The 23892-nt window shown below is 39.4% G+C and overlaps 3 protein-coding genes across 10 annotated transcripts; 2 read left to right on the forward strand and 1 right to left on the reverse strand.

Moving 5' to 3' along the window:
- The first annotated feature begins 2127 nt into the window (after nt 1-2127).
- LOC104456925 (protein LUTEIN DEFICIENT 5, chloroplastic) lies at nt 2128-8053 on the forward strand. The gene is made up of 16 exons (XM_010071830.3): nt 2128-2350; nt 2466-2634; nt 3311-3527; nt 3666-3737; nt 3852-3962; nt 4080-4271; nt 4883-5044; nt 5322-5417; nt 5493-5594; nt 5786-5818; nt 6102-6182; nt 6273-6355; nt 6930-7061; nt 7194-7254; nt 7434-7499; nt 7692-8053. Exons 1-16 carry the CDS (start codon nt 2236-2238, stop codon nt 7878-7880), a joined length of 1881 nt encoding a protein of 626 aa, XP_010070132.2. The 5' UTR covers nt 2128-2235; the 3' UTR covers nt 7881-8053.
- A 777-nt stretch (nt 8054-8830) lies between these two features.
- On the reverse strand, nt 8831-14480 carry LOC104456924 (sterol 3-beta-glucosyltransferase UGT80A2). Of its 6 annotated transcripts, none has more exons than XM_039300489.1 (14): nt 14356-14480; nt 14091-14236; nt 13319-13491; nt 12903-13142; nt 12182-12293; nt 11871-12041; nt 11552-11615; nt 11034-11350; nt 10711-10841; nt 10514-10619; nt 10278-10354; nt 9646-9693; nt 9391-9540; nt 8831-9295 (listed from the first exon to the last, which is right to left on the reverse strand). In XM_039300489.1, the coding sequence occupies exons 2-14, from the start codon at nt 14155-14157 to the stop codon at nt 9122-9124; spliced, it is 1830 nt and encodes a 609-aa protein (XP_039156423.1). In that variant the 5' UTR covers nt 14158-14236; nt 14356-14480; the 3' UTR covers nt 8831-9121. The 6 variants fall into 6 exon arrangements, with proteins under 6 accessions (XP_039156423.1, XP_039156425.1, XP_010070131.2 ...); XM_039300491.1 differs by lacking the exon at nt 14356-14480 and having other exon boundaries at nt 11034-11211; nt 11293-11350; nt 14091-14327; XM_010071829.3 differs by lacking the exon at nt 14356-14480 and having other exon boundaries at nt 10514-10616; nt 11034-11211; nt 11293-11350; nt 14091-14325.
- A 1271-nt stretch (nt 14481-15751) lies between these two features.
- Nucleotides 15752-23176, forward strand: LOC104456923. 3 transcript variants are annotated; one of them, XR_005545778.1, is made up of 8 exons: nt 15752-15977; nt 16584-16781; nt 17794-18537; nt 19476-19531; nt 19633-19961; nt 20141-20451; nt 20736-22830; nt 23040-23176. XR_005545778.1 is itself a non-coding variant. In XM_010071826.3 (7 exons), the coding sequence occupies exons 2-7, from the start codon at nt 16608-16610 to the stop codon at nt 22002-22004; spliced, it is 2883 nt and encodes a 960-aa protein (XP_010070128.2). In that variant the 5' UTR covers nt 15752-15977; nt 16584-16607; the 3' UTR covers nt 22005-23176. The 3 variants fall into 3 exon arrangements, 2 of the variants coding, with proteins under 2 accessions (XP_010070128.2, XP_010070130.2); XM_010071826.3 differs by having other exon boundaries at nt 20736-23176; XM_010071828.3 differs by having other exon boundaries at nt 16584-16766; nt 20736-23176.
- Nucleotides 23177-23892: the final 716 nt, after the last annotated feature.

A 23892-nucleotide genomic window follows, 5' to 3' on the forward strand; every position in this document is an offset into this window, starting at 1 on the left:
TCAATGGAATAGACTATTGACATGTGATTTTGATTAAATTAATCAATGAACTTGATCATTGATGTTTATGTTTATTTAAATAAGTATTTTCTGAATTGTGTAAAGCTTGTTGAAATGAAACAGCTCGTATATGATTTGATGTGTATATTAAAGAGTTGGATTATGAGTTTTGGTAGTGTTCGATCTATTTAAAAAAGATACGCACTACTCATAGAACTATACTTACCCACCCCTCTCTTTTCCAATCTTTTCAAGTTCTCGATTAGTGGTCCATAGAGTGAGAGTAATATTGACATGAATTTTTCAAAGTTGGACTTTTTGGTGGTTTGAGGTTGTGTCCTTTGAATGGAAGAACGCCCTTGTCATTATCTTTATCCTTGTAAAATTCTGTCAATTAAAGGATTGGGCCGGGGGGTGGGGGGGGACCTAACAGAGAAATTGCGAGGAGGGATCATGCCAAGAATGGCAAGGGGTCACCCTTGCTGTTCGATCGAGAGAGAGAGAGAGTTTCTTGGTTCGGTCGTGACAGAGAGCACGCGAGCCTTTCTTGGTTCAACCATGGGCCATGGCTGAGTCTCGGGGTTCTCTCAGAAGCCCTTGACTAGACCCTATCTCGTTTCGTTGGCTTTTAGCTTTGCTCAGCTTAGGCTCGAGGGGGAAGATATGCCCGAGGATGGTGAAGGTCCAATTTTCAATACGAGAGAGTTGAGAGTCCCGATATTTGACATTTGCATCGACACTCGTTTTCGATGTGGAGTCATTGATCTTAAAACTAGACGCCTCTAGGTTCTAAATGCAAGAAAGTGCAATGAGAAATGCAAATGTCGGGACATGAAATTCAAAGATGTTTTGTTTGGCAGTCGAACTTCGACCTTAACGATCAATTCTAATCCCAAATTGTCCAAAACGTGAACGGCGACCTCCGAGACGAAATTTTTAGGTGTCGACAGTCCATGATACCTTCATGGGAAGCGCGGGCGTTCAATGTTCGTTCAAGTTGTTCTTGTTGGTCGACGATGGTAACGTGGGGTTTTGGTTTTGGAGGAGGTGTGATTGTGGTGGGGTTGGTCGGGCTCTCAATGTCGAAATAGACAATGGCAACCAAAAAAGTTAGGGAGAGCAATGTTACCATTTATGTTGCCATTCTTGTATGAAAATATCACCCACCCACGTGATCTGAATTCTACATAGTGAGGAATTCCCAGATCGGTTGATGGAAATTTGTGTCTTGCAGCCATTTGTTGCTCCAATGTTTTCAGCCCCAATTTGCCATTAAATCCAAATATGTCATTACAAAAGCAAGTATCATAGCATAGTTGGCAGAAATTCATGAATATGGATAAGTGATCTGATATTTCGAGAACAGCTAAGCGGTTGGTAGTGACTTTTTTTATGGTATTTAGTAATCCTCCATTTGGAAAAAAAAAAAAAAACAAAGGTAATAATAAATTTACAGCAGTTGTTGACTCTAATAAATAATTTTTCATATTGTTGGAAGAATGCAGTGCGAGCTTTAAAGATCATATGGATCAAGTCTGTCTTGACTATTTATTGCGTCGACTTGGTCCAAGTTTAGTCACTAGTCATCACATGAAGTGTAATAAGAGCCATTGAGTGTGGTTAAAGTTCCATTCAAGCGCAATGGACTCAAAGTAGCTTTAAAAGCTAAGCTATACCTAATATACATGGATGGAATGATTTTTCTACATCCGTCAAAATTAATCTGAATATGAAATTTTCAATTAAGAATAATTACACAAATAGTCTTCAATCCTTAGTTCATTGTACAATATTGTTCTTAAACTTTTAATATACTCAATATGATCTTTGAATTTTTGGTATAAATTCAATCTAATTTATGAACTATATGAATACATTCAATATTATATTTACGAAATAAATTAAATATTATATATTAGATTAAAGTTCATGTATCATATTAAATAAATTACAAATTTAGGACAATGAGTATTTGTGCCATTTTCTCATCGGCTAATCACGAGGGGTTAAAAGACAAAGGCAGTAACGCAAGGAGTAGGAGGAGTATCTCAAACGTCTTGCCTTCGGAGATTCCAACGTTTGGCTCTTAGCGTTTGAAGGCCGCCTTTTTCCGTTGCATTATCTCTCTCTCTCCGTCTCTCGCTCTCTTAAGCACTTGAGGACTCTCATTTCTCAGCAAAAGACAGCGCGCTTCACCCCCTCCTGAAGGACAGAAGGAGCTTCTTGCCCGGTTTAATGGCCACTAATTTCCTCCCTCTCCAGTCCCCATCCTCCATTTCTACTCTGCCTAATTTCCAGACCAAGCTCCGCACCACCCGTTTCAGACAACCCGCTTCTGCTAAACTGAAGGGTATGTGTGCGTGCGTGTGTGTGTCCTATGCATTCTCGAAAAGAGAAAATGGGTCTTTGAGATAATTGCCGAAAGAGCTTTCTTTCTGAGGACGCCTTGTTTTGCTCGTCTGCAGGTAACTACAGATGGGCGACGGCCATCGCTTGCGCTTCTTCGAACGGCAGAGAGCCTGAGTCCGTGGACGACCGTGGGGTGAAGAGCGCTGAGCAGTTGCTCGAAGAAAAACGGCGCGCCGAGCTGTCTGCTCGGATTGCTTCTGGCGAATTCACCATCGAGCGATCGGGGTGAGTGAAGATTTCTCGTTCAATTGCGGCTTTGTTAGAATTTAGTGAAGAGAAGCAAGACTTTTGATGGGTTTAGCTTGTCCCCCATGGAAATTGTTCATCTGGGTGTGTTCACTGGGAGACATATTTCCTGCTTTGGCTGATATTATGCAAATTGTGACAGTCTAATGGTCTGCTTAGATACCAATGAAGAAGGGAGTTCACATCTAGGTTTCCACTTGGCGTTAAAGTTATTGCCAGCTAATCTGGGTCATCTTCAGTTTTTTGCCAGAATAATCATGTGTTTGATTTCTAGTAGTCTTGTTCATGTACGGGAGATGTATATTGTGCTAAAGAGAGAAGATACAGAACATTTGACCACCCCTGTTTCAAGACATCCAAAGGTTGCATTGAAGCAAAGTAGACATAGAGATCTTTGTTCTTTTTTCCTGAGTAAAGGAATAACTCATCTACTTAAGAAGCAGACCAATCCAGTGTCAAGCCAAACTTATGGTACTTAAAGGCGTTGAGCAGTGATATTCTCAGATTTGCTGGGAGGAGGATAAGAAACAGATTACAACTACTACAATTGTTATGGGAGTACTTTAAGAATTGGCTTTATTTACAAGCACCCAATATATCTTTGCTGATTATGACTTTTGTTCCCCCTTCGTCCTGAGTCCCCCTCTGGATAAAGTTTTCCATCTCAGGTGAGGAATGGCTTGTCGAAGGTGGGTGTTCCTCCCGAAGTTTTGGATTTTTTCTTTCAATGGTTTGATTCCAGTAAAGACCATCCAAAAATTCCAGAGGCAAAAGGTGCAATTAAGGCCATTCAGAATGAGGCGTTCTTCATCCCCTTGTATGAACTTTATCTCACATATGGCGGCATTTTCAGGTTGACCTTTGGTCCCAAGGTTTGTTCCTGCTAGATGTGCCCATAAGCTCTTATTTTTTTGTTGTCTTTCTTATAGAATGTATAAGAAACTTCCCATTCCCAGTTATGCACGAATTCTTAGTACTCTAGCCAGTAATTTGTTGATTTCTGGATGCAGTCCTTTTTAATAGTTTCTGACCCATCAATTGCAAAGCATATATTGAAGGACAACTCAAAAGCTTATTCAAAGGTATATGATTGTTGACTTAATTGTTGTCCTTTGATTTTACTATGGATTTTCGTGAGTTTCTGGAGATAAGTCGAGCATGTCTTTGAATTTAAATCTGAACTTTGTGACGAACAGGGTATTCTAGCAGAAATTCTAGAGTTTGTCATGGGAAAGGGACTTATACCGGCAGATGGGGAAGTATGGCGAGTACGTAGACGTACTATAGTCCCTGCCTTGCATCAGAAGGTAATGCAATTTCAGATCATTTGCTTTTATAATTCCCAATGCTAATTCAATAGAAGTAAATTTCTCTCTTTTCTCATATTTTCTCTTGTTCATTGAAGTCCTTAATTTGTCTGGTAGTATGTAGCAGCTATGATTAACTTGTTTGGACAAACTACCCAAAGACTTTGCGATAAGCTTGATATTGCTGCTTCTGAAAGGGAAGATGTAGAGATGGAGTCACTCTTCTCCCGGTTGACATTGGATGTCATTGGAAAGGCAGTCTTTAACTATGATTTTGATTCATTGACAAATGACACTGGAATAATTGAGGTAATGTGCCATTTGTGGTTTGTAAATTGCTTAGCTGTGCCATGAGTTCTTTCTTGGGATAAGTATACTAGAAGTATCAAAAGTTGTGTATGGCGCTCACTTTAGTGCCAAAATTTTTCGCCGGTTCACTTAAGTGTTAAATTGGAGGAAAAACGATCACTTTAGTATCAATGGTGAGAAATTCCGGCCAAATTGATTATGTGTCATTTATAATAAAAGTTATAATATGACTTGGCAAAATTTAAAAAAAATCCAATTCTCGTGGCATGCGTGGCATTGAAGTGATCAATTTTTAACGACAACTGGACTGAATTGATCACTTTAAATAAAATTTGGTACTTAAATGATCACTATTTACAACTTTTAGACGACATCGTTTAGGGGTTATATGTTGACTAGGCATGCCGGTGAGTCACGTAGGACTGAGAAATTAATGTAATATAGCCATGTCAGATTTCTGGCAATCCGGACCGTAGTTGGCACTTAAATGTTTTTTTTTTCTTAAGTAGCACTTAAGTGATTCGAAAAAAACTTTTGGCATTAAAACGAGCGCTGTACACAACTTTTGGCACTTCTAATGTACTTACCTCCCTCTTTCTCAATGAGAGCAGGCTGTGTATACTGTGCTGCGGGAAGCAGAAGATCGAAGCGTTTCACCTATCCCATTCTGGGAAATTCCTATATGGAAAGATATCTCACCAAAGCAAAAGAAGGTCAATGAAGCTTTGAAGTTGGTCAATGATGCCCTTAACGATTTGATAGCAATATGCAAGGTGACTTTTTTCGTCCTTCTCTGCCTAAGTGTCAAACTTATTTTTCCTTATATTCACGCATCTATGTAACATTGACGTATCAATAGTTATTTCCCATGACGTGCTATTTCGCCATTAAGTTAGCCTTCTGTTATTTTTCATCTATTTAGCAATTAGGCACTGGTGAATATGCTCCATCTTTGTTTAATGCAGTGATAAAGGCTGTCTCAGAGACTACTTTAGCTTTATCTTGCTAGTTGCATAGCTCATATTTAAGTGTATGATTTTGTATTTGCAGAGGATGGTAGATGAGGAGGACTTGCAGTTTCATGAGGAATACATGAACGAAGAGGACCCTAGTATCCTTCACTTCCTCTTGGCATCGGGAGATGATGTAAGGTGCCCTGCTTTTTCAATTTTTATTAATTGTCTACCCAGATTGCTGAAGAAATCTTGCACCTTTTTTTAGGTTTCAAGTAAGCAACTCAGAGATGACCTGATGACGATGCTGATAGCTGGACATGAAACATCTGCTGCTGTGCTAACTTGGACTTTTTATCTTCTATCAAAGGTACTTGGAGTGTATTCCAAAGAAAAACATGCAATGGAAACAAGATGATGCTTTACCCATAACTAAAATGCTGCTACAATGGACTAGATCATTGATAAGTTTGTACATTGATTTGACAATTTGGAGTTAAAGGCAAAGTGCAAGAATGGCTTCTCCACTTGCTTAATGCGTTTTCACTTACACATTTGCAGGAGCCTACTGTCATGTCCAAGCTCCAAAACGAGGTAAGTTGCTGGTTTTCCATATAGGACTTATGGCTTGTTGCATGTGGTACCATTTCTATCCCCCATTAAATGTAAGGAAATAGCAATAAAGATTGTTGCATCAATTACTTCTCTTTCCAGACTTTGAAACTGCATTTCCTTGCACTATTACCCCGATTTGCAACATTAGTAGCCTTTGTTATTTGGGATCTGCCAACTGTAAATCCTGTTTACAAATTTCATTTTCCTTGATGGTGTGTTTAAAGTTAAATCATGTGATTATCTAATCTTATCACCCTTTTAGGTTGATTCTGTGCTTGGCGACCGAATACCAACCATCGAGGACATGAAAAAACTCAAGTATACAACTCGAGTTATCAATGAAGTAAAATTACCTTTTCTCTTTAAATAAGTCAAGGTGGAAATTCCATTTTCTTGCGCACAGGATTGACATCTTCCCTCTCCTTTTGTCCAGTCAATGAGGCTCTACCCACAGCCACCTGTCTTGATTCGTCGATCTCTTGAGAACGATTTCCTTGGGAAGTACCCAATAAAAAGGTGATTGTCCTATAAGTTTCTTGACCTGATGAGGACAATATACTCAGGAAGTACCTCTTATCTCCAGCTGTCTAGTTTAATCGTGGGGAAAATCTCAAGTTGTTAAAATTTTCTTGATTGGTCTTCATTTTTGACTGCTTGAGAAAGATGTTCTCGAGGAATGTTCTATTCTTGTTATGATTTATTTTGTGGGAGGAAAGCTTCAGTTCGAGAAGATCTTTTTTTTTTTTCCCATTCTCCATGGTTAGTTTGTTGTTGGAAAATAGCTATTTACTGAGTTATTCAGCTAACGGGAACACATTAGCACTCTAGGATATCATTGATCTACGCAGCCCAATTTCTATCAAACTATGTCTTAAACACGTGTTGTGTCTCTGCACATCTTCAATGACTATATACAGTGTAACCTTCGTATAATTGTGCATTTTCCATATCATTGTCCAGAATAATGCTTCTTCCTGTGCTAAATAATTAGTGTCCTCCTTTAATATTTAATTCGTGCATCTGCGACATGCAGATGTTCAAGTAGGTGTATCGACTTGACTTTATAATGATGTATCTAGTTGACTGACAGGGGTGAAGATATCTTTATTTCTGTCTGGAACCTGCATCGAAGTCCTCATCACTGGATTGATGCAGACAAGTTCAATCCTGAAAGATGGCCGCTAGATGGACCTAATCCAAATGAAACCAATCAAAATTTCAGGTTTTTTAGATGCAAATATTCCCACTGTAACTTTTATGTAGAAATGCATTCTTCATCAATGGTTTTGAACTTATGCACATATTATTGGTAATATTTGATTGTTTTTTGATATCCTTCAATTTTCTCACTCAGTTACTTGCCCTTTGGCGGTGGACCTAGGAAATGTGTAGGGGACATGTTTGCATCCTTTGAGGTAATGTCTTGAATCACTTCTTTATCTATACTAATTTACTGCAGACCTCATTTAGTAGGTTGTGAGCATATCATTTATCTAGTAGGTTGTAAGTTTCTCCTGTTCCCACATTCATTTAATGGTGAGGATCTATTTACATGTATCACATTGCAAATGAGCTACTTCATTTATTGATGCAGATGGTAGTTGCGGTGGCAATGCTTGTCCGGCGATTCAACTTTCAAATGGCTCTTGGAGCACCTGCAGTGAGTGAACTTATTATGTCCTCCCTCTGTGAATTGCTAGTGGGATTTGAAAAACTGGTGGCTGCTTATAACATTTTAATATTCACAATACTTACAAATGCCGAGCTTTCCATCCTTTTGATTTGTAAAAGGAGTTGGAATTGTGATAGAAACAGCGTTAGAGCAAATTCTTACCACTGAACCTGTATCCAGGTAAAAATGACCACAGGAGCAACAATCCACACTACTGAAGGATTGAAGATGACTGTTACACGAAGGCTACAACCCCCAATTGTCCCTACATTAGAGATGCCACTGCTTCAAGTGGAAAATTCCACAAGTAGTTCTCAAGGTGATTCGGTGTTGAGTCAGAAAGGTGAAGTTACATCTACCCATTCTTGAACTGATTGGGCGTTTTGCTGCATCATTCATGGTGATTTATCTTTGGGAAATGCATTCCCTTTGAGTGTAATATACTTTTCCCCTTATCAGCATTTCGGGGAACATGTATATGTACATTGAGAACAGTTACAGTCTCTGAGAAGTAAATTGGATTGCGTATCCAAGTTCATGTGTCCCTATTTATTTGGCCCTTTGTTATATGCTGAGGACAGCATTTGCAAATATGAGGTTAGTTCCAATGTCTAGAGCATTCCGGAGGAACTAGCAGTAATTAATGAAACAATCACATGCAGAAGCCAAAAACTCTTGGAAACTTTGCATCTTACCTCCAGAAATCAGGTAAATCCGTCTCGCTGAGTCACAAAGCAAACTAGACTGCAAATGAAGTTGTTTAGTGCATCTTGCTCAGTCTTGCCAAAAATGATTTGACTTGGTGGTCATGTGTTAATATCTCTAATTTGCCTGACCTTATATGCTGTCATCATCACTCATTACAAATGGTAAATTAGTTGAAAGGGTATGAGGGCGAGTTCGAGAACGGGCACCATGAACTTGGCAAGTTCTTTAAACCGGAGCACTGGTAGCAGATTTAAAAAGTCTATCCTACTGAGTGGGATCGCCATATTATTTCTTTAGACAATTAAGTTCCACTTTGTATCAACTATCAATTTTGAGTAAGATCTAAGTGCTTTACAACCTTTTCCTATCATCTCTTTCCGAATCATTTTAGGTTTTCCTTCACCCCCTTCAACGAAAGTCTCCATTTCATGGTCACATATCCTCATTGGAGCATCCGGAGATGAATTTCACATGTCCAATTCATTTCAATCCCATCGGCAGAATGCTATTGCTAAACTGCAGATGTGTGTACTGATTTCTGTATTATACATTTATAAGTCATCAAAAGTACATTGCCCTTTAAAAACCAATAAGGAATGACGTTAGGGAGATAGGAAGGATAGCTTCAACTTATCAACAGTAACAGTTTGGGATGCAGATAATGAATGGCAATTATCCATCTTCCTTGGTTTATTTCCACACGAATCTCATATTTGCCAGAATTAAAGATAGCTGGATAGTTGATGAATACAGTGAACCCCAGAAATCAACTGATACTGTACAACGAATTATTTCAATGAAGTGTATGTTCTTACCTAAGCACATTTTAAGATGCAAGTTGCGCAACAAATCTAACAATTGGAGGTGATTACAAGGCAGGAGCAATGAATTGAGTTGCGAGTTCATGAGCAGCCAAAGCATCGTCTTATTGAGAGAAAGCTAGATGTACCAGGCAATGATTCACATTCTGAACCAGTGTTTCTGCGAGGAAAATGCTTATAGAAGGAATTCACCGCTCTACCAACTCCATCTTCATTTTCCATGGCTGTAGCAAGGTCCATTGCACGCTCTTTCACCTGTTAATATATAAGCAACTTAATTTTTCTTTATGCTGGTTGTAAGACAGTCGGGACTAATTGATTCAGAAATGTGAAGCAAGACGCAATAGTACCTTAGGATCCAGCATAAATCGTATGGCAGCAATTAACTTCTCAAGAGAGAAATCATCAACTGGAATGGGGGCAGGACCTACTCCTCTGGCATATACTTGTTCACCCCAGAAGGTCTGGTCTCCAAAGAAAGGTATAATGGTTGTTGGACACTGTTCCATTGGAAAAGTAGAGAATGCACTTAAGCTTAAAGGCCAATTGGCATCCACAGAAAGACGCATATACAATTACAGTTCATGACCGATCAAAAAACTTACCGCTGCTCTAAGACCAGCTGCAGTTGTACCTGCACCTCCGTGATGTACCTGGTAATAGGGGCACACATATCAGCTGCCAGCTTCGGTACTCTAGATGAAATGCAAGTGAAGAAACTTGAAAGTTGACTTCCAAACAGATGTCCTTTTCATTTTGGTGGCATCAATAGAATAAAGAATTGCTTAGTCAGACGACATGTAGTCTCTTCAACTAGTACGTAGTTTGGCAAATACATTGAATATTCAGGAGCATAAAGATCTTGTATGACTAGAGCTGCTTAATCCTCAGTTCAATGGTTTATCCACCAGAAGAATTCTGAAGGTTCTCCTTTTGGTCTGACAGAATAAGTCAGTAGATGCAGGTATGAACGGAGGTTTGATTTTGATAAGCAATGCCCTGAAAAGAGCTTCAAGGCTCCTTCGCTTTGGCCACCCCAACTAGGATGTCCATAAATTAGGTAATAGTTCACATACAGCAGTTGCTTTAATAAAACTGAAGAGTTCTCCGTCCTCAATCTACTGACATAAATGCTATTCACTTTTATGAACTCACTGATCATTGTTTGTTGTTTGGCAATCAGACAAAATGACTTGCTTAATAAGTTAACTTCGCATGAAAGAAATTTGAGTTTTACCACTGCACTACATCTTGCAAAAAGCCAGTCATGGGGACAGTTGTCAAGAAGGTACACGTACTCCTTCGGTTCTGCCACTGCGGGACAGAAGGGCCAGAGAGCATCAAATAATCAGTACACATCCATACATAATTTAACACATGGAAAGCTCACTCCGGAATTTGTATAAATCATTGTATAAATCAACTGTGCAATTATGCAATCTTCAATCAGCAGTGAAAGGATCCAAAACATACAGTTTCCAAGACCACCCCATCCTTTACTAATGATGCCCCTTTGTCCAGTTGTCTCAAGAGCTTTGATTATGATGTCTGTCATTCTCTGTGGTTCTTGAACTGGCTGCTTATATCAACACAGAAGGAAAATCTATCAGAGCAGAAAAAGGAAACAAATCCAATGATCAGTGCAGAGATGCTGACAAGAAGGAACTCACAAGGCTACCAAAACCAATATAGATGGGCTTTTCACCTTCTTCTAGCCATTTCACTAGTGAATCTGGTGGTTCATAACTTGATGCAAGGTCAAGAAAACAAAAGCCAACAACATCAATCTTGGGGCCCCAATCTGCAGAGTGAAGAAAGCTGGGCAACCATCATATAAGACATTCTTAAAGTATACATATAACAAAAGGTGTTAGTAATTCTCGTTCATTATGCCATTGAAGAAATCAACAGTTTGGAAATTAAGGTTTCATAATGTGGAATATTGATTCAACTGCGAAAACTATCAGTAAATTTGTATCGAACTTAACTCTACCTTTAGGTTTAGGGACAAGTTGAGGACTCCACATATAACCAATAGGCACATCAGGAGGAGGGCTATTGGATCCACATAAATATGTGACAGGTCTAAGCTTCAACTTTTTCTTTCTAAACTCATTAATCATGTCTCGTATCGCAATCCAAATTAATGCATCAATAATTTGATATGACAGCTGTAAATATGTTAACAAGGCATTAAGGATATGATAAAGAAGACAGCTATGATACAAACAAAATAATCCTGACAGACTTACTCTATACCCAGCTGGTTGCTTCACACGTGATAGAGGATGGGGAAATTCACCAGTAGGGCTGAGGCAAATGTTTTATTATCAGTTTGCATAGCATCAATGTGTACGGCATGCATCTCCATTAGTAGATGCAGCATTTTACAAAGATATTAACTAGGTTGAATGGCTAAATAGAAGATTATTTGTGAAATGCATGATTATTGCTGTAATGGGAGGGAAATAAGAAGGGCAGGCAGAGCTGCAATCAGATAAGAAGACTTACGTCCATGGCATTGTGAAAAATATATGAAGTGGTATTTTTAGCGCCTCAGCAACATGAATATGCCCTAAGAAATATTTTCTCACGGTTAGCTGCAGTCTATTATTTCTTCAAAGCAATGAGTATAGTAGTGTATGATGCCATAACCACTAGACCAGTGACAAAATAAAGAAGGTTTATCATTGTACTAAATCTGCATCTCCACATAGAATCTACCACACTAGAAATCACTAGCCTTCATTTGGCCTCAAGGATAATGCTTTAAGCTTGAATTAAAAAAATAAGAAGAAGAAGAATGCAGAAAGAGATGATGAAGTCTCACCACATGCTGGAGGATTAGCGATTATTGCGTCTGCTTCAAATGGCATGTTAGAATTAGGATCGGGATCTATACATGCAGGAAGTAAGGAGAGAATAATATTCTTCAATTCATTTCTCTGAATTTGAATTTCCGAAGGTCCTGAAGGTAAGATGCCTTTGTTCTTCACCATGTCTGCAGGAAAAGAAAAAAATCAATTGAAATATCAACAGAGGAAAAACATCTTGAAGGGTTCGTATTCTTACAATACCTCATTTCTAACATCTAGTGTTGCAATAAAGGTAAAAGAGCCAAGACAAGAATGAGAAACCTACACCAAGCAAGAACTTTTGGATCGCCACCCAGAGGATAAAATTCTAATCCAGCAGTCAAGACAAACTCTCTGAAGTTTGAATGAGTTGCTAGTCTAACCCTGTGACCATGTTCCTGCAGTGGGATTCCTACGATTGTTAGTTCAGAAAGCAGCAGTTTAATTCACAGCTATTATAATCTTTAAATTTTTTTAAAGGCATAAGGTGAGTGAGATGTGCCTTCAGTAGACTAAGCAGTGAATATAAGTGAGCCATGAGCACAGGTGGATGACATAAGTAGCATCTTTCTGTACATCATTTTCAGAGTTTTGACATGAGCTGAATCAAATCTTGATCAGTCAAGAGAAAAAATCCAGAACAAGGAATATGGACAATTTGAGATGCTCATGGAAATTGCTGAAATATGAGCAATTGGTTATAATCATGCTTTGAAATGGAAACTCTAGAGTTGTATTAATTGCCAGCATTTTGAATTCCATCAAGAGCTGGATGCAACCACAATGCCTGCTGCATCTCCCCACTCTCTTTGCTTTCTTCATGAAGTCGTGCATTATGTTCTTTGAGTACCATAGCACTTCAATTTCTTTCAAGGACTATGCTGGAGAAATAGTAATTTAATTTTGTGCAATGGCGTAAATTGTTGATTATCATCCCTCTATTGATATAAAAACCCAATCAATTTCCAAAGCAAGAATATGAAAACAAAATCATAGGTCGCCATAACCTGAAGACGTTTTCCAATAGCAACAAATGGCTGTATGTCTCCTCGTGTTCCAACAATGAGCATTACTATCTGCAGCGGAGGTAAATCTTCAATGTCTGCCGCACTAGGGTCTTCATTTGTTGGTCCAATGGATGGGAATTCAGGCTCGAAATCAAGGTTGTGAGGCTTAATGTCAAGTGGAACTTCAAGCTGTACGGTTCCATCAGTTTTAACAGTAGCAACTTGATTGAGCCACTGGAGCTGCAAAATTGGGTAATAAACTGAATCAAGCCATAAATTAGAATCGTGTTACATAAATCTGATCAACCAAAGATGCAATTAAGTTGCAAATTAGTCATTCTGCCGAAGGCAGTGGCGATGCCATACACAAAAGGAAGAGACTCTAGAATGACAGATGCAAATAGAGCTTTGGCTACCTTTTTTGACAGAGAAATTTTCTCATCAAAGAAGTTCGCTGCAAATAGACCTAGAGTTTTTTGGTGCTTGAAATTCTCAGTTTTCCTCAGTTGGCAGGAAATTGTCTCTGATTTTCCAGAAGTCGATGCTTCGCCAGTTGTGTTCTGGACAGTTGAAATCCCATCAATAAGCCCTGAAAAAACCGAATTTTCATGAAGTATAGCACATATCTCAAGCAAGACAGAAGGTCCAAATGCACCAAGCCATAGGCATACCAATAGGAAAGTACGGAAGAGATTCCAATTGGCATCTTGCTTGGAAATGTGAAGGTAAAACGAGGATGTTATACATAAATATCCTAAGACTGGAGGTGTGGAGCAGATGGTTACATTTCTAGTATTAGATGGCGTAACAAGTATGCATGTTACTAATGCTCCACTTCATCTATCCCAGCTTAAAAGGACATGTCATATTCACTAATGTATTCGCGTTGAATGTAACGATCGTTGCCTTCACGCAATCACTCTCAGCTAGTTAAGACAGCATGTAACAAGGATCACTAGGTTCAAACTTCCAAAGAGATCAAAGATTTAGTTGGCTTTCTTCAAAACAATCGAACAACTGGATATACCCTGATCAAGGGTAATTTCAACACCTTTGGCAGAACATTTTACCCAGTGCCGCGCTGTACACAAGATGCAAGGCACACAAACACTCAGAATTTATGAGTGGCAAGGCAAAGCTAGAATAAGCAGAAGCCAAAATGAAATTGCCAGCTTAAAGGAAACCAACCTGAAGATTCACCATCGTTTTCCTGTTCTTCCGCGTGCAAAGGAACTCTAGGAGGAGCTGTCCGCATGATTTCGGGAAGATGTCAATCCTTTTGTCAAGAGAAAGGAACAGGTGAAAGGTGGTGAACCTTTCATAGGAACAAAAGCCTCGCAACAATGAAAATGGAATAGTGGGTGCTGGTGCCAATTATGTAACACAAAATAGTTGAACTAATAGGAAAAAAAATACTTAAAAAGGGGGGAAAATGGCTGACAGAAGAATCTACCGTTGTCTATGTATTTGCTTTTGTGCTGTCAACCTGGAAAGCATCAGATTCTTCTATGTTTTTCTGTTGGCGGGGAAGATTCAAGCCCTGGATTATCTGTCTATTCATCCAACCACATCGAGCACCCAAAGACTCTCTGTTCAGTCATATTTAAATCATAGTTTCACAGACGGAGGACAGACAGAAGTGAAATGGAACAGAACCATTCGAGGGGATTTCCAATGCCACGCGGAGAGGGGTAGTTGAGGACGTCCTGTTCAGGTCATTGGTCTTGCTGTTCCTTGGATATTTACAAAAGCCAAGGAAAATCAAGGAACAAGAAAAAGCAAAAACAGAGGAATCAACATTTAATAAGGCAAGAATAACAAAGAAACAGTTTGGCCCAGTAAGGTCATAACTAACCTTCTTTTCGCACCTGCCCTTTGGAACTACCCCTGCTTCCTGATCCTGGAGAAGGGGGGGCTCCCACAAGTTCTCCGAACAGTCAAACCCATGCAAAAGTGTGATTTCGTATGGTAAACTAATTTCATCCGGATACATGTATTTCTTTGCAATATACAAAGCCTAATCTTTTCAGGGTGAAAGTCCAAGAGAGATGTTAACAAAAAGTCAACCGTTTCCCAATCGGAGCATGTTGTCATAATCCCACCACCGTCACAATAAAGATCAGCTCGAAAATAACGTGGGCACGAACTTAGTCATATCGAGTACTTGCACAAACGTCGGACATCATACAGTTAACTAAACATTTTGATGAGGCGATGTCATCCTCGATTTACTTTTAGCATTATACCAGTTGAGCTAAATATGTTTAGGAACCAACCTCTAATTAAAAGAACAAAAAGACGAGAGACCAATTTGATCATTGTACCATTGATTACGACATAACATAATTCACCGTTTTGAATGCTCTTTTTGTGAGCTTGATCCACATAAATCATGTCAAGTCCTTTTCTATCCAATGCTCTTAAGTAGGTGAACTTCCTCCACTAGAATGCTTCAAATTTCTATTCCAACCAACCTACTCCCATCCAAATGAGACAGTCACTCACTCAAATCAAAAGAAGTCCACCTCGTTGCATGCTGCTGGCCTCAGCACGAAGTACATCTTCAGAGCCCAACTGGAACATGTTGGACTTGGGCCCAGAATGACTCCCTCCCTCCCACTCTCTCTCTCTCTCTCTCTCTATCTCGAACAAAGTTCCCACGTGCCACGGTGAGCGGGCCCACCCCGACAGCGGTGACATGGCATTCCGCAGCTCCTTCTCGACCATGCATCGCACGCTTCAACTCTCTGTGCGTCGGGTGTCTCTGCGCGTGTCTGTGTGTGTGGGCCACCCTCGAAAAAGCCTGTATACGCTGAGATGACAATTGAATTGACGTCGGAAACTGGGAAACGAAACGTTTTGATCAAGACCACTGTTCAATACTCTCTCTCTTCTCTCTCTCTCTCTCTCTATCTGTTGCACCAGCAACGCCCGGGTAATAAAGCTTCACGCTTTGACACAGTAGAGAGAGAAAAGTTTCAAACTTGCCGGTACCCACATAGAGATTAGAGAGAGAAACCGAAAAAGTTTGAAGCTACCCTTGGTTCGTTTGGGTTTCTGGGACTTGGTATAGAGGTATGATCATCTGGGTTGTTGCTCGTTGTGCGCGGCTTTCGGATTAGTTGTCTTTCGCTATGGGGTGTCTGTTCTTGCTTATTTGTTGATTACAAGCAGAGGTAGTGAAGGGTATGATGGTGCGGTGAGTTCGTCTTCTGTTGGTTGCTGAGGCTTTGTGGGGAGTATTGTTGAGAATGTGAAGCAAAATGTTGAAATTTTGGGCTTTAAAGTACTTTTTCAGCTGAAGTTTGGTTGTGTTTGAGGAAATTTGTTCTTGACTAAACGTTATGTAATGTGTGTAGGAGGACATAGGCAAGTGGAAAATGCAGCTTCCATTTAATTTGTTCATTGTAGAATGTTGTAGATTTTATGGATTTCTTTCATTTTTATTATGCTCGAAAGGTTGGAAATGACTTCTTATAAGAATGCCAAGTTCAAAGCAAGGTCTTTTTTTTGCCTGTTGTATTTAGATTCGGGCTGCGATTGCTTTCTGTATCTTCATGATTTGTCTTTGTTGATCCCTGTCATGTTGAATTCCTCACCTCCTTTGCTTCTTCTGTCTTGGTGTGTATAGTTGCTTGGCATCATTTTAGTGTTGATATGTCGCTAGACATTACTTTGTAGGTATAGAACTTATTGGAAGGAGAAATGTCTGGCAAAAAAGTGCTTCTGACATACAAGAGGAAACGGCCATCATCAACAATAAGTCTTGCTCAAGAACCAGGACAGGAGGATTCAGCTTTAGAAGGTTTGGCAATCACACCAAGCGCGAAAGAAGTATGTGAAAACAAATTTTGGGAAAATCAGGTAGCAAATATGCTGGTATGATGTGTAAAACTTTTGGCTGGAATATCTATGCAGCTTCAGTGCATTCATGCGTGCTCAGAGTCTGTTAAATTTTGCTGTAAATCATAATCCTATGATTTTTCATCTGCTAGTTAATAAGCCTGTCAACTAGGGAAACCCGTATTTGAGGTTAGAGATTCATGGAAATACTTCATAATTCATATGGAGCAATCTGCTGTCTTTGTTGGTTTATGACATTTGACCCCTGTAAAGATATGCAGAAAATCTTATAGTCTATTCAATTGCCAGATATTTTGTCATTTTACATTTTTTTCTCCACTGAAATTTTATTCTTTCCTGGGATGTGATTAACTGAATGGAGACTAAGTAGGACTGATGAATTGAAAAGTAGCAGGTGAATAGGATCTCTAACATATGCAGTAGAAATGAGGCAATAGAATCTTTTTAGTCCGACCTTAAAGCTTAGGCAATAGTCTGATGGTACATCTGCAAGGAAAAAAAAATACCACATTTTGTGATACAGACTAACCTGTATCAATAGGAAGAACCACAAATGCAATATTCGGGTCCTAGAGGTTGAATAAGGTTCATGTATCAGGATATCAAGTTGCTACTTGCTGGAGATTATATAGACTAGCTAGTGAGTTATACTCGTTACCCTCCAATGTGCTTATAGTTGATGACTGCATTTTTTTTTTTTTTCACAACTAGAAGAACAGTTGGGAATTGAGAGAGCTGATGCTGCATGTGCAAGTGTGAAGTGGTGATCCCAGGATATTATCTCTGGTGTCTGCAGTGTATCATGACAGATCTATTTTGTCTCAAGAAGAGATTTGACCATCAAATGACTACTATCAGCTGTTTATCTTTTATGGCATTGTCTGCGTGAATTCTTATTATTTCACAAGCATAGAGTTGTTTACTGGTTTCAATTGCAAATTCAGTACACTAAGCAGTATTCAGCACTTATCTTGTGGTTCCTGCAGTCCTCACCTGATATTATTTTTTTTTTTTCCCTACTTTAAAGCATGTTCATGACAAAAGCCCAAGTCACAGCTGTCTCACAGAACAAGATCCCTTGGCATCTTCACCCACTGGTAGTTCTTGGAGGCTTAAGGAGGATGACAGCACTAATGAACCTGATGCACCGTTATTGGCTGTTCATGCATCTAAATCACATCTATCGCATAATCCTTCTACAGATGCATCTGTTCAGAACTTCAATGAATTGTCTACAGCATATACGGAGTCACAGGGTCAGAAAAATGGTGACCATTCGGAGTCCTATCCAATATATGCATCCGAATCCAAATCTGATGATGGCTGCTCAGTCTGTTGTACTGATTCCCTGTTATTGGCTGTTGATGCTGAGAAGGAAGGCCGTTATAGCTTAAATTCAACATTTCAGGAAAAGTGTGGCTTTCCGGATGGCAAGGTTTTATCTGTAGGAACATCAAACCCGGAGGACAATGGTTCACTCTTTAAGAAGAAGTCAGCTTTTGTATCTGGCAAGTTGCATGAGAAAATGAAATCACCCACTCCATTAATTACATTCAAGAGAAGGCACATAAAGAAAAAGTGTGTAGGCATTGATGTAGAAAGCAAATTGCTACCCGAGAAGAACTTTTGTAAGGAGCTTCAACAAGGGATCAACTTCATTCATGGCGAACAGTGTCTGTCTGCTGCAACATGTCAGTGCTGCCCTGAAGATGAGGGAACAGTGTCAAAAATGCCTGAGGCTGATTTACATAGGATCCGTATAACTGATCAAGTGTGTCTTCTTTCCATTTCACAATTTTCCATTTTTTTTGTTGGCTTTCTGGTTTTTCATCTTTTTCCAATCTTTAGTTTCTGCATGTATAATTTGTGGGGGGTTGTCTCAGTAACTTTTCTCTAGATTACCATCACTGATCTGTGTTTTAGGGCAGGATCTTATATTGATGTTTCATTTAAACAACACTCAAGGACATGAAAGTGGCTTTCTCATTCATCTTATTAGTAATCATATTTGTGTTACACTGTTCAAGAAGTCATGTCAATAGTAATCACTTGTACTTATACAAATGGGCGCCATCATTAACTCAAGTCCATTGCATCATTCTCTTAAGAGGTCTAGTGAGCCACTCAGGAGATGCCAACAACATGGCTGTTTATGTGTTGTGGTCCCTTGGCCTGGTTTAGTATTTCTCAGTCTAATATTTTTGAAAAATCATGGTTCCACAATCATCATAGAATGGAATTTCCTTTGACTCTGCAGTTTGCATCTGGCATGATCACAATCGTGATCATTTTACACTTACTGTCTTGGACTTTGCCTCTGTTTGAAAAGGTTCATCATTTTTGGCAAAATAATGACATGTCAGTATTGATAAGCTGGCCTCTACTGACTTTGGACTAAGGGATGAATTAGGATGGAATCGGGTTCAATTTGAGTTGAACATGGAGGCAAATATTACTCTAAAACCAATTTGGATTGACTATTTGCTTTGTTTTAGTACCAAATCTGGTCTAGATGATGGTTTATAGCCCTAGCTCCCCTGGTAATGTCCATGGAAGTGAAACTTAATTACTAACAACTGTTGATTGTCAAGCAAACACTTGTTATTATTGATGTGTCTTGCATCTTAGTTGGACACCGAAATCTGTTAAAGCAAATTTTTACTAGTCACTGATGTATATGTGCTAAAATCTTTTTTTTCCCCTCTTCAGATAAAAGATGTTGATTTGATATCAACTCATTCTGGATCTTTTCCTGGAAAAAAGATGTATGTTGACAAAACTCTTTTGATGCTTATATCAGTAAATTAGTTACTATGTGTATGAGCTTACGTTTTTATGTCATTGCTTGTTATGTTCATTAAAACAGCGTGACTGAGGGGAAACAAGTGCAAAATGTGGAAACAAAGTCTAGTGGTGCCTCGCCTAGTGTTGGATCAATAGCAGATGTTAACTCTGATAATACTTTGAATGTCAAGAGAGACTTTCTTCTTAAGTCCTCCCGATCTATTGTAGTTGACAACTCCACTGCCGACGCCACAGGCAGTGGCAAACGAACTGAAGGTTCTAAATGCCGACTGCAAACTGGTGAGGAATCTCAAAAATTTTCAGTTGATGGTAGCAAGATCACATCTAAACCAGACTCTGGGAGAAGAGAATTATATAGTCCATGTTTAAATCTGTCTATTGCACCCCCCGGTATGTCTTTCCTTTGACCCTTCTGTAGTTTAGATGCATTATTGAGACATGAACTTAGGGCATATACAGTGTTTTATATATTTCTGTGGCAATAATATCATAGATTTATACTTCTTGATGGAATTATATAACAAGTTGCTTTGTGCCTCAGCTACTCTAATATCGATTGACCTGTGCAGATTCTCGTGCTACACGGGAAAGCATCAATTTAAACGTGGATTTTCAGAGTCAACCAGCAAATTGTTGGTCTAGAGCTGTTCATAGCTCATCTCCCTCCCCAAATGAATTTAATGGCTCTCCCTCACAAGAAGTGTCTACTTCAGGTTTCGTGAATGTCATAGAAGAGACGGTGGGAGAATGTCGATCCCTCAACCAAAGACAAGTGCATACTAATTCATGTAGTGATGAGGAACTTCATGCCAAGCACAACAATGATTTGACTTCCAATTGTTTGATGACGGAAGTTTCACCAAAGATCAAATGCATGCAGGTAAGTATTTTTTTCCTATTGCATTTCCACCTTGTTAACATGCTCTTATTTGTTATCGTGCTTTTATTTCTGAGAGTGGTAGCTTTTCTTAATCAAGAAATGAATTGCCAGCAGACAAAACATGATCTTTCTTGTATACCATACCTTTTTGTCATTTTGTTATTCATTTACATTGCTTAAAGATATTGCTGTGTGGTAAAATTATTGTTTGCTTGTTGTCAATTGTTCTTGGAATCATTGTGGCTTGCACTAGATATGATTGGTGCCTCATCCTCCAATTTCAGCTCCTTGTGGATGGTGAAACTAAAAAATCATTGCGCTCGCCAATAAATTCCCCAGAAACGGCTACTTTCCATGGTCCTGATGCAAGAGAAGATCTCCAGTTAGGACTTGATACTACTCATTACATGGATCAAACGTTAAGCAGATCTCAGTTTGCAGGTTCATATCTGCCAACTGAAACTAGGATTGGTGGGTGCGCCTATTTAAACAGCTCCACTTCAGTGCCTTGGAGTGATAGAGAATTCATGCTGCATGCATTTCCCCCAGTTTTCTCAAGCCACAGATCAGTGCTTCACAGACACAAACAGATGCTTGATAACATTATGAATCGAGCTAAAGCTTTGGCTGGAAAAGAAAATATGCGAGACCAGCTTAAGCCATATGTTGATATGTGGTCAGAAGAGGAGTTGGATGTTCTCTGGATAGGCGTGAGAAGGTACGGAAAGAATAATTGGGATGCCATGCTAAGGGATCCGAGATTGCACTTCTCACCTTGCAGGGTGGCGAGGGACCTTGCTGATCGATGGGAGGCCGAGCAGATTAAACTTTTGAGTGGTCATTGGTCACCGCAATTCAAAACCTCAAGTACACAGGATCAGCTGTTTAGTAATTATCTTCTTAATCCTGGGACTCTACGAGGAAATGTGATGGATGAGACCCGACTCTCACTTGGGAACATATATGCTCATAGAAAGACTAAGAGGCGCCGCCTGAATTGTCCAGATCTTTTCAACTATGGCATTCAGCAGCTCCAGGGTGATTATCCTAGAAGAAATCTATATGCAGATTTACTTGAGAAGAACTGCGATAGAATGTCTTTTGAGTATATGGAAAGAGATGCAACGGCAAGGCTTAGTGGGAGCTTTTATAGGGGGGTTCGAGGAGTGGAAGGTAATTTGCCCCATTGGTTGAGGGAAGTTGTTAATACACCTCCGCCAAGGTTGACCGAGCAAACTCAGTCCTCATGTCTTTCTTCCATTTCTCCTTCCGACAATATACAGATAGTTGGACCTTATTCAGATTCTGGTGAGCCACACTTGGGATCAACTAACAGCGTAGGTGGTAGCTGCAACGCCTTGAGGCCAGGTAATATGCAGCCCTCTGATAGTGCTGCTTTTGAAGGCAACTTCTCATTGCAAACGGGGCATGAAGCAGCTGAATTTGCCAAGGCTTCTGAGCATCACGTTGGTAAAAAAGATGATTTGATTGTCATCGACAGTGATGCATCTTCTGAAGAGACCATATCTGATGATAACTGTGTTAGGCTGTGACATTGCAGATGTTTTAGTATGAACTTGTAAATCATTCTATAGTACTTGTGCTATGCATTCTGTGAAAAAGCAATTTGGAAATGCAGAAGGTGCTACTTAGAGGCTAACTCTGGCCAACCCATAAACAATGTTATGGAACTTGGAAACGAAGGCTCCTGATGGATGGAGGCACCAGTTCAGTGCCCATATATACCTGAAGGACGGAGATATGGGGAGCTGAGTAGCTTCAATATATTTGGTAGATATATTCTGCCGAGTTATTGAGAAAGTTGATGTCTGCAAATGAGAATCGCTCGTAAGAATCGATGGTATGTGATAGGAGTGGTGTGAATCGTAGCATCTCTCAAAACACTCAATCCACCATTCACCAATGATTGGGACAAAGAAAACTGAAAGTCATTTTCTTTCTATAGATGGAATAATCAACAATGAAATTTGTATAAAACTTGACAGGTATCTTTTGATGCTTTCTACGCCAGCATGATACCTGTGTATTCTACAAAGCTGTCAGGATGTACTAAAGGGACTAATTTTAGAACGAGTACCGCCCACCGACTCTTCACTGGTCTCACTGTGTAGTCCAGCTTTGGAGAGAGACTATAAGCTTTCCTGATAGTTTCAAGCTCCATGACAACTCTGCCAAACGGCTTTCCTTTGTTAGCAAGACAAAGCTGGCAACTCGATGTCTCCCTTTTTCGTCCCCTACATGAGATGTTGGTAATCTGCCCCTGAAGTTGACTAACGCATATTGGAAGCTGCACTCATCACTTTATGTGTGAATCGACTAGATTGGAAGTCTCCAAATGTACATTGCACAGAATGTTAGGTGAGTTTTGTCATAATAGATCTGGCCGTGAAGTGTGAAAACCTCAAGAGACTTTCACATCGTATTTGTCATCCAATAGTGTTAGATTGTTTTACGTCTCCATGACATTGTGTGTGCGCTGCTGCTCCAGCAACTTTATATGCAATTTGATAGTGGTCTTCCCAGGAAAGCAAGCTAGCTTTGTATTTTTCATTACTCTGCTGTGACAGGGTGCCATTGGGGATATAAACTCATGCCCTGGCGAAGGAAGCTCGGTGTCCACAACATCCTTTCAATTTCACAGTGCTACCGTGATGAACCTGTGATAGGACAACGACTTGAATGATGAAATGCTTGATTTGGCTTCTGTCAAAGGTCTTCAGCTTTTTCTCAGCAACTACGGTACCATCAAGTAGCATCTGTAAATAATAAGAAAGTTGGGTAGAACGGAGTTTTGTAGTTAAGCCATATCATCGCAAAAGGTCAATTCCCTCCCACTTTCCTTTAACATTTATAATTAGACACATCACTTGACATTAATTAAAATAACTATGCATCTCATCTGGTCTGATATAATGTTTCTAGAACAATAGATCAAAGATCTATTCGTTTCACTCTTGAATTTGGCTGTAATTCAATATATAGGTTAATAAATCTAAACTTGCCATAGAAGTTTATTTTGTTTCTTTCTCATATATTAGTGATGTAAACTGTCTCTACCAGGTATTAAATAACTATATCATGAGATGTTTTAATGAAGGCCTTTTCATTTTGGACATATTAATGATTATCCATTTTTCATCTTCTACAATATTTGCTAGTGGTGATCATGGTCCAGGTTGGGCCGATGCAGCAGCTAACCCATGGACCAACTTGCAAAGTGTTGGTTTCCAAATTTTGGGAAGGGATCGAGGACCAACTCGAATAAACTTGGGACCGAGAACCGGATTACCTCCATGAATTCAATCCGATTTTAGAGTCAATTTGGGACCAATCAATAATTTTTTTGTTTCATTTTTTGTATTCCCTAAAAACCAAAACTATCATTTCAAATTATATATCCATCAACCGGGCCGAGTTGTG

Source organism: Eucalyptus grandis, chromosome 8 (assembly GCF_016545825.1).
Source record: "Eucalyptus grandis isolate ANBG69807.140 chromosome 8, ASM1654582v1, whole genome shotgun sequence".
NCBI classification, from domain to species: Eukaryota; Viridiplantae; Streptophyta; class Magnoliopsida; order Myrtales; family Myrtaceae; genus Eucalyptus; species Eucalyptus grandis.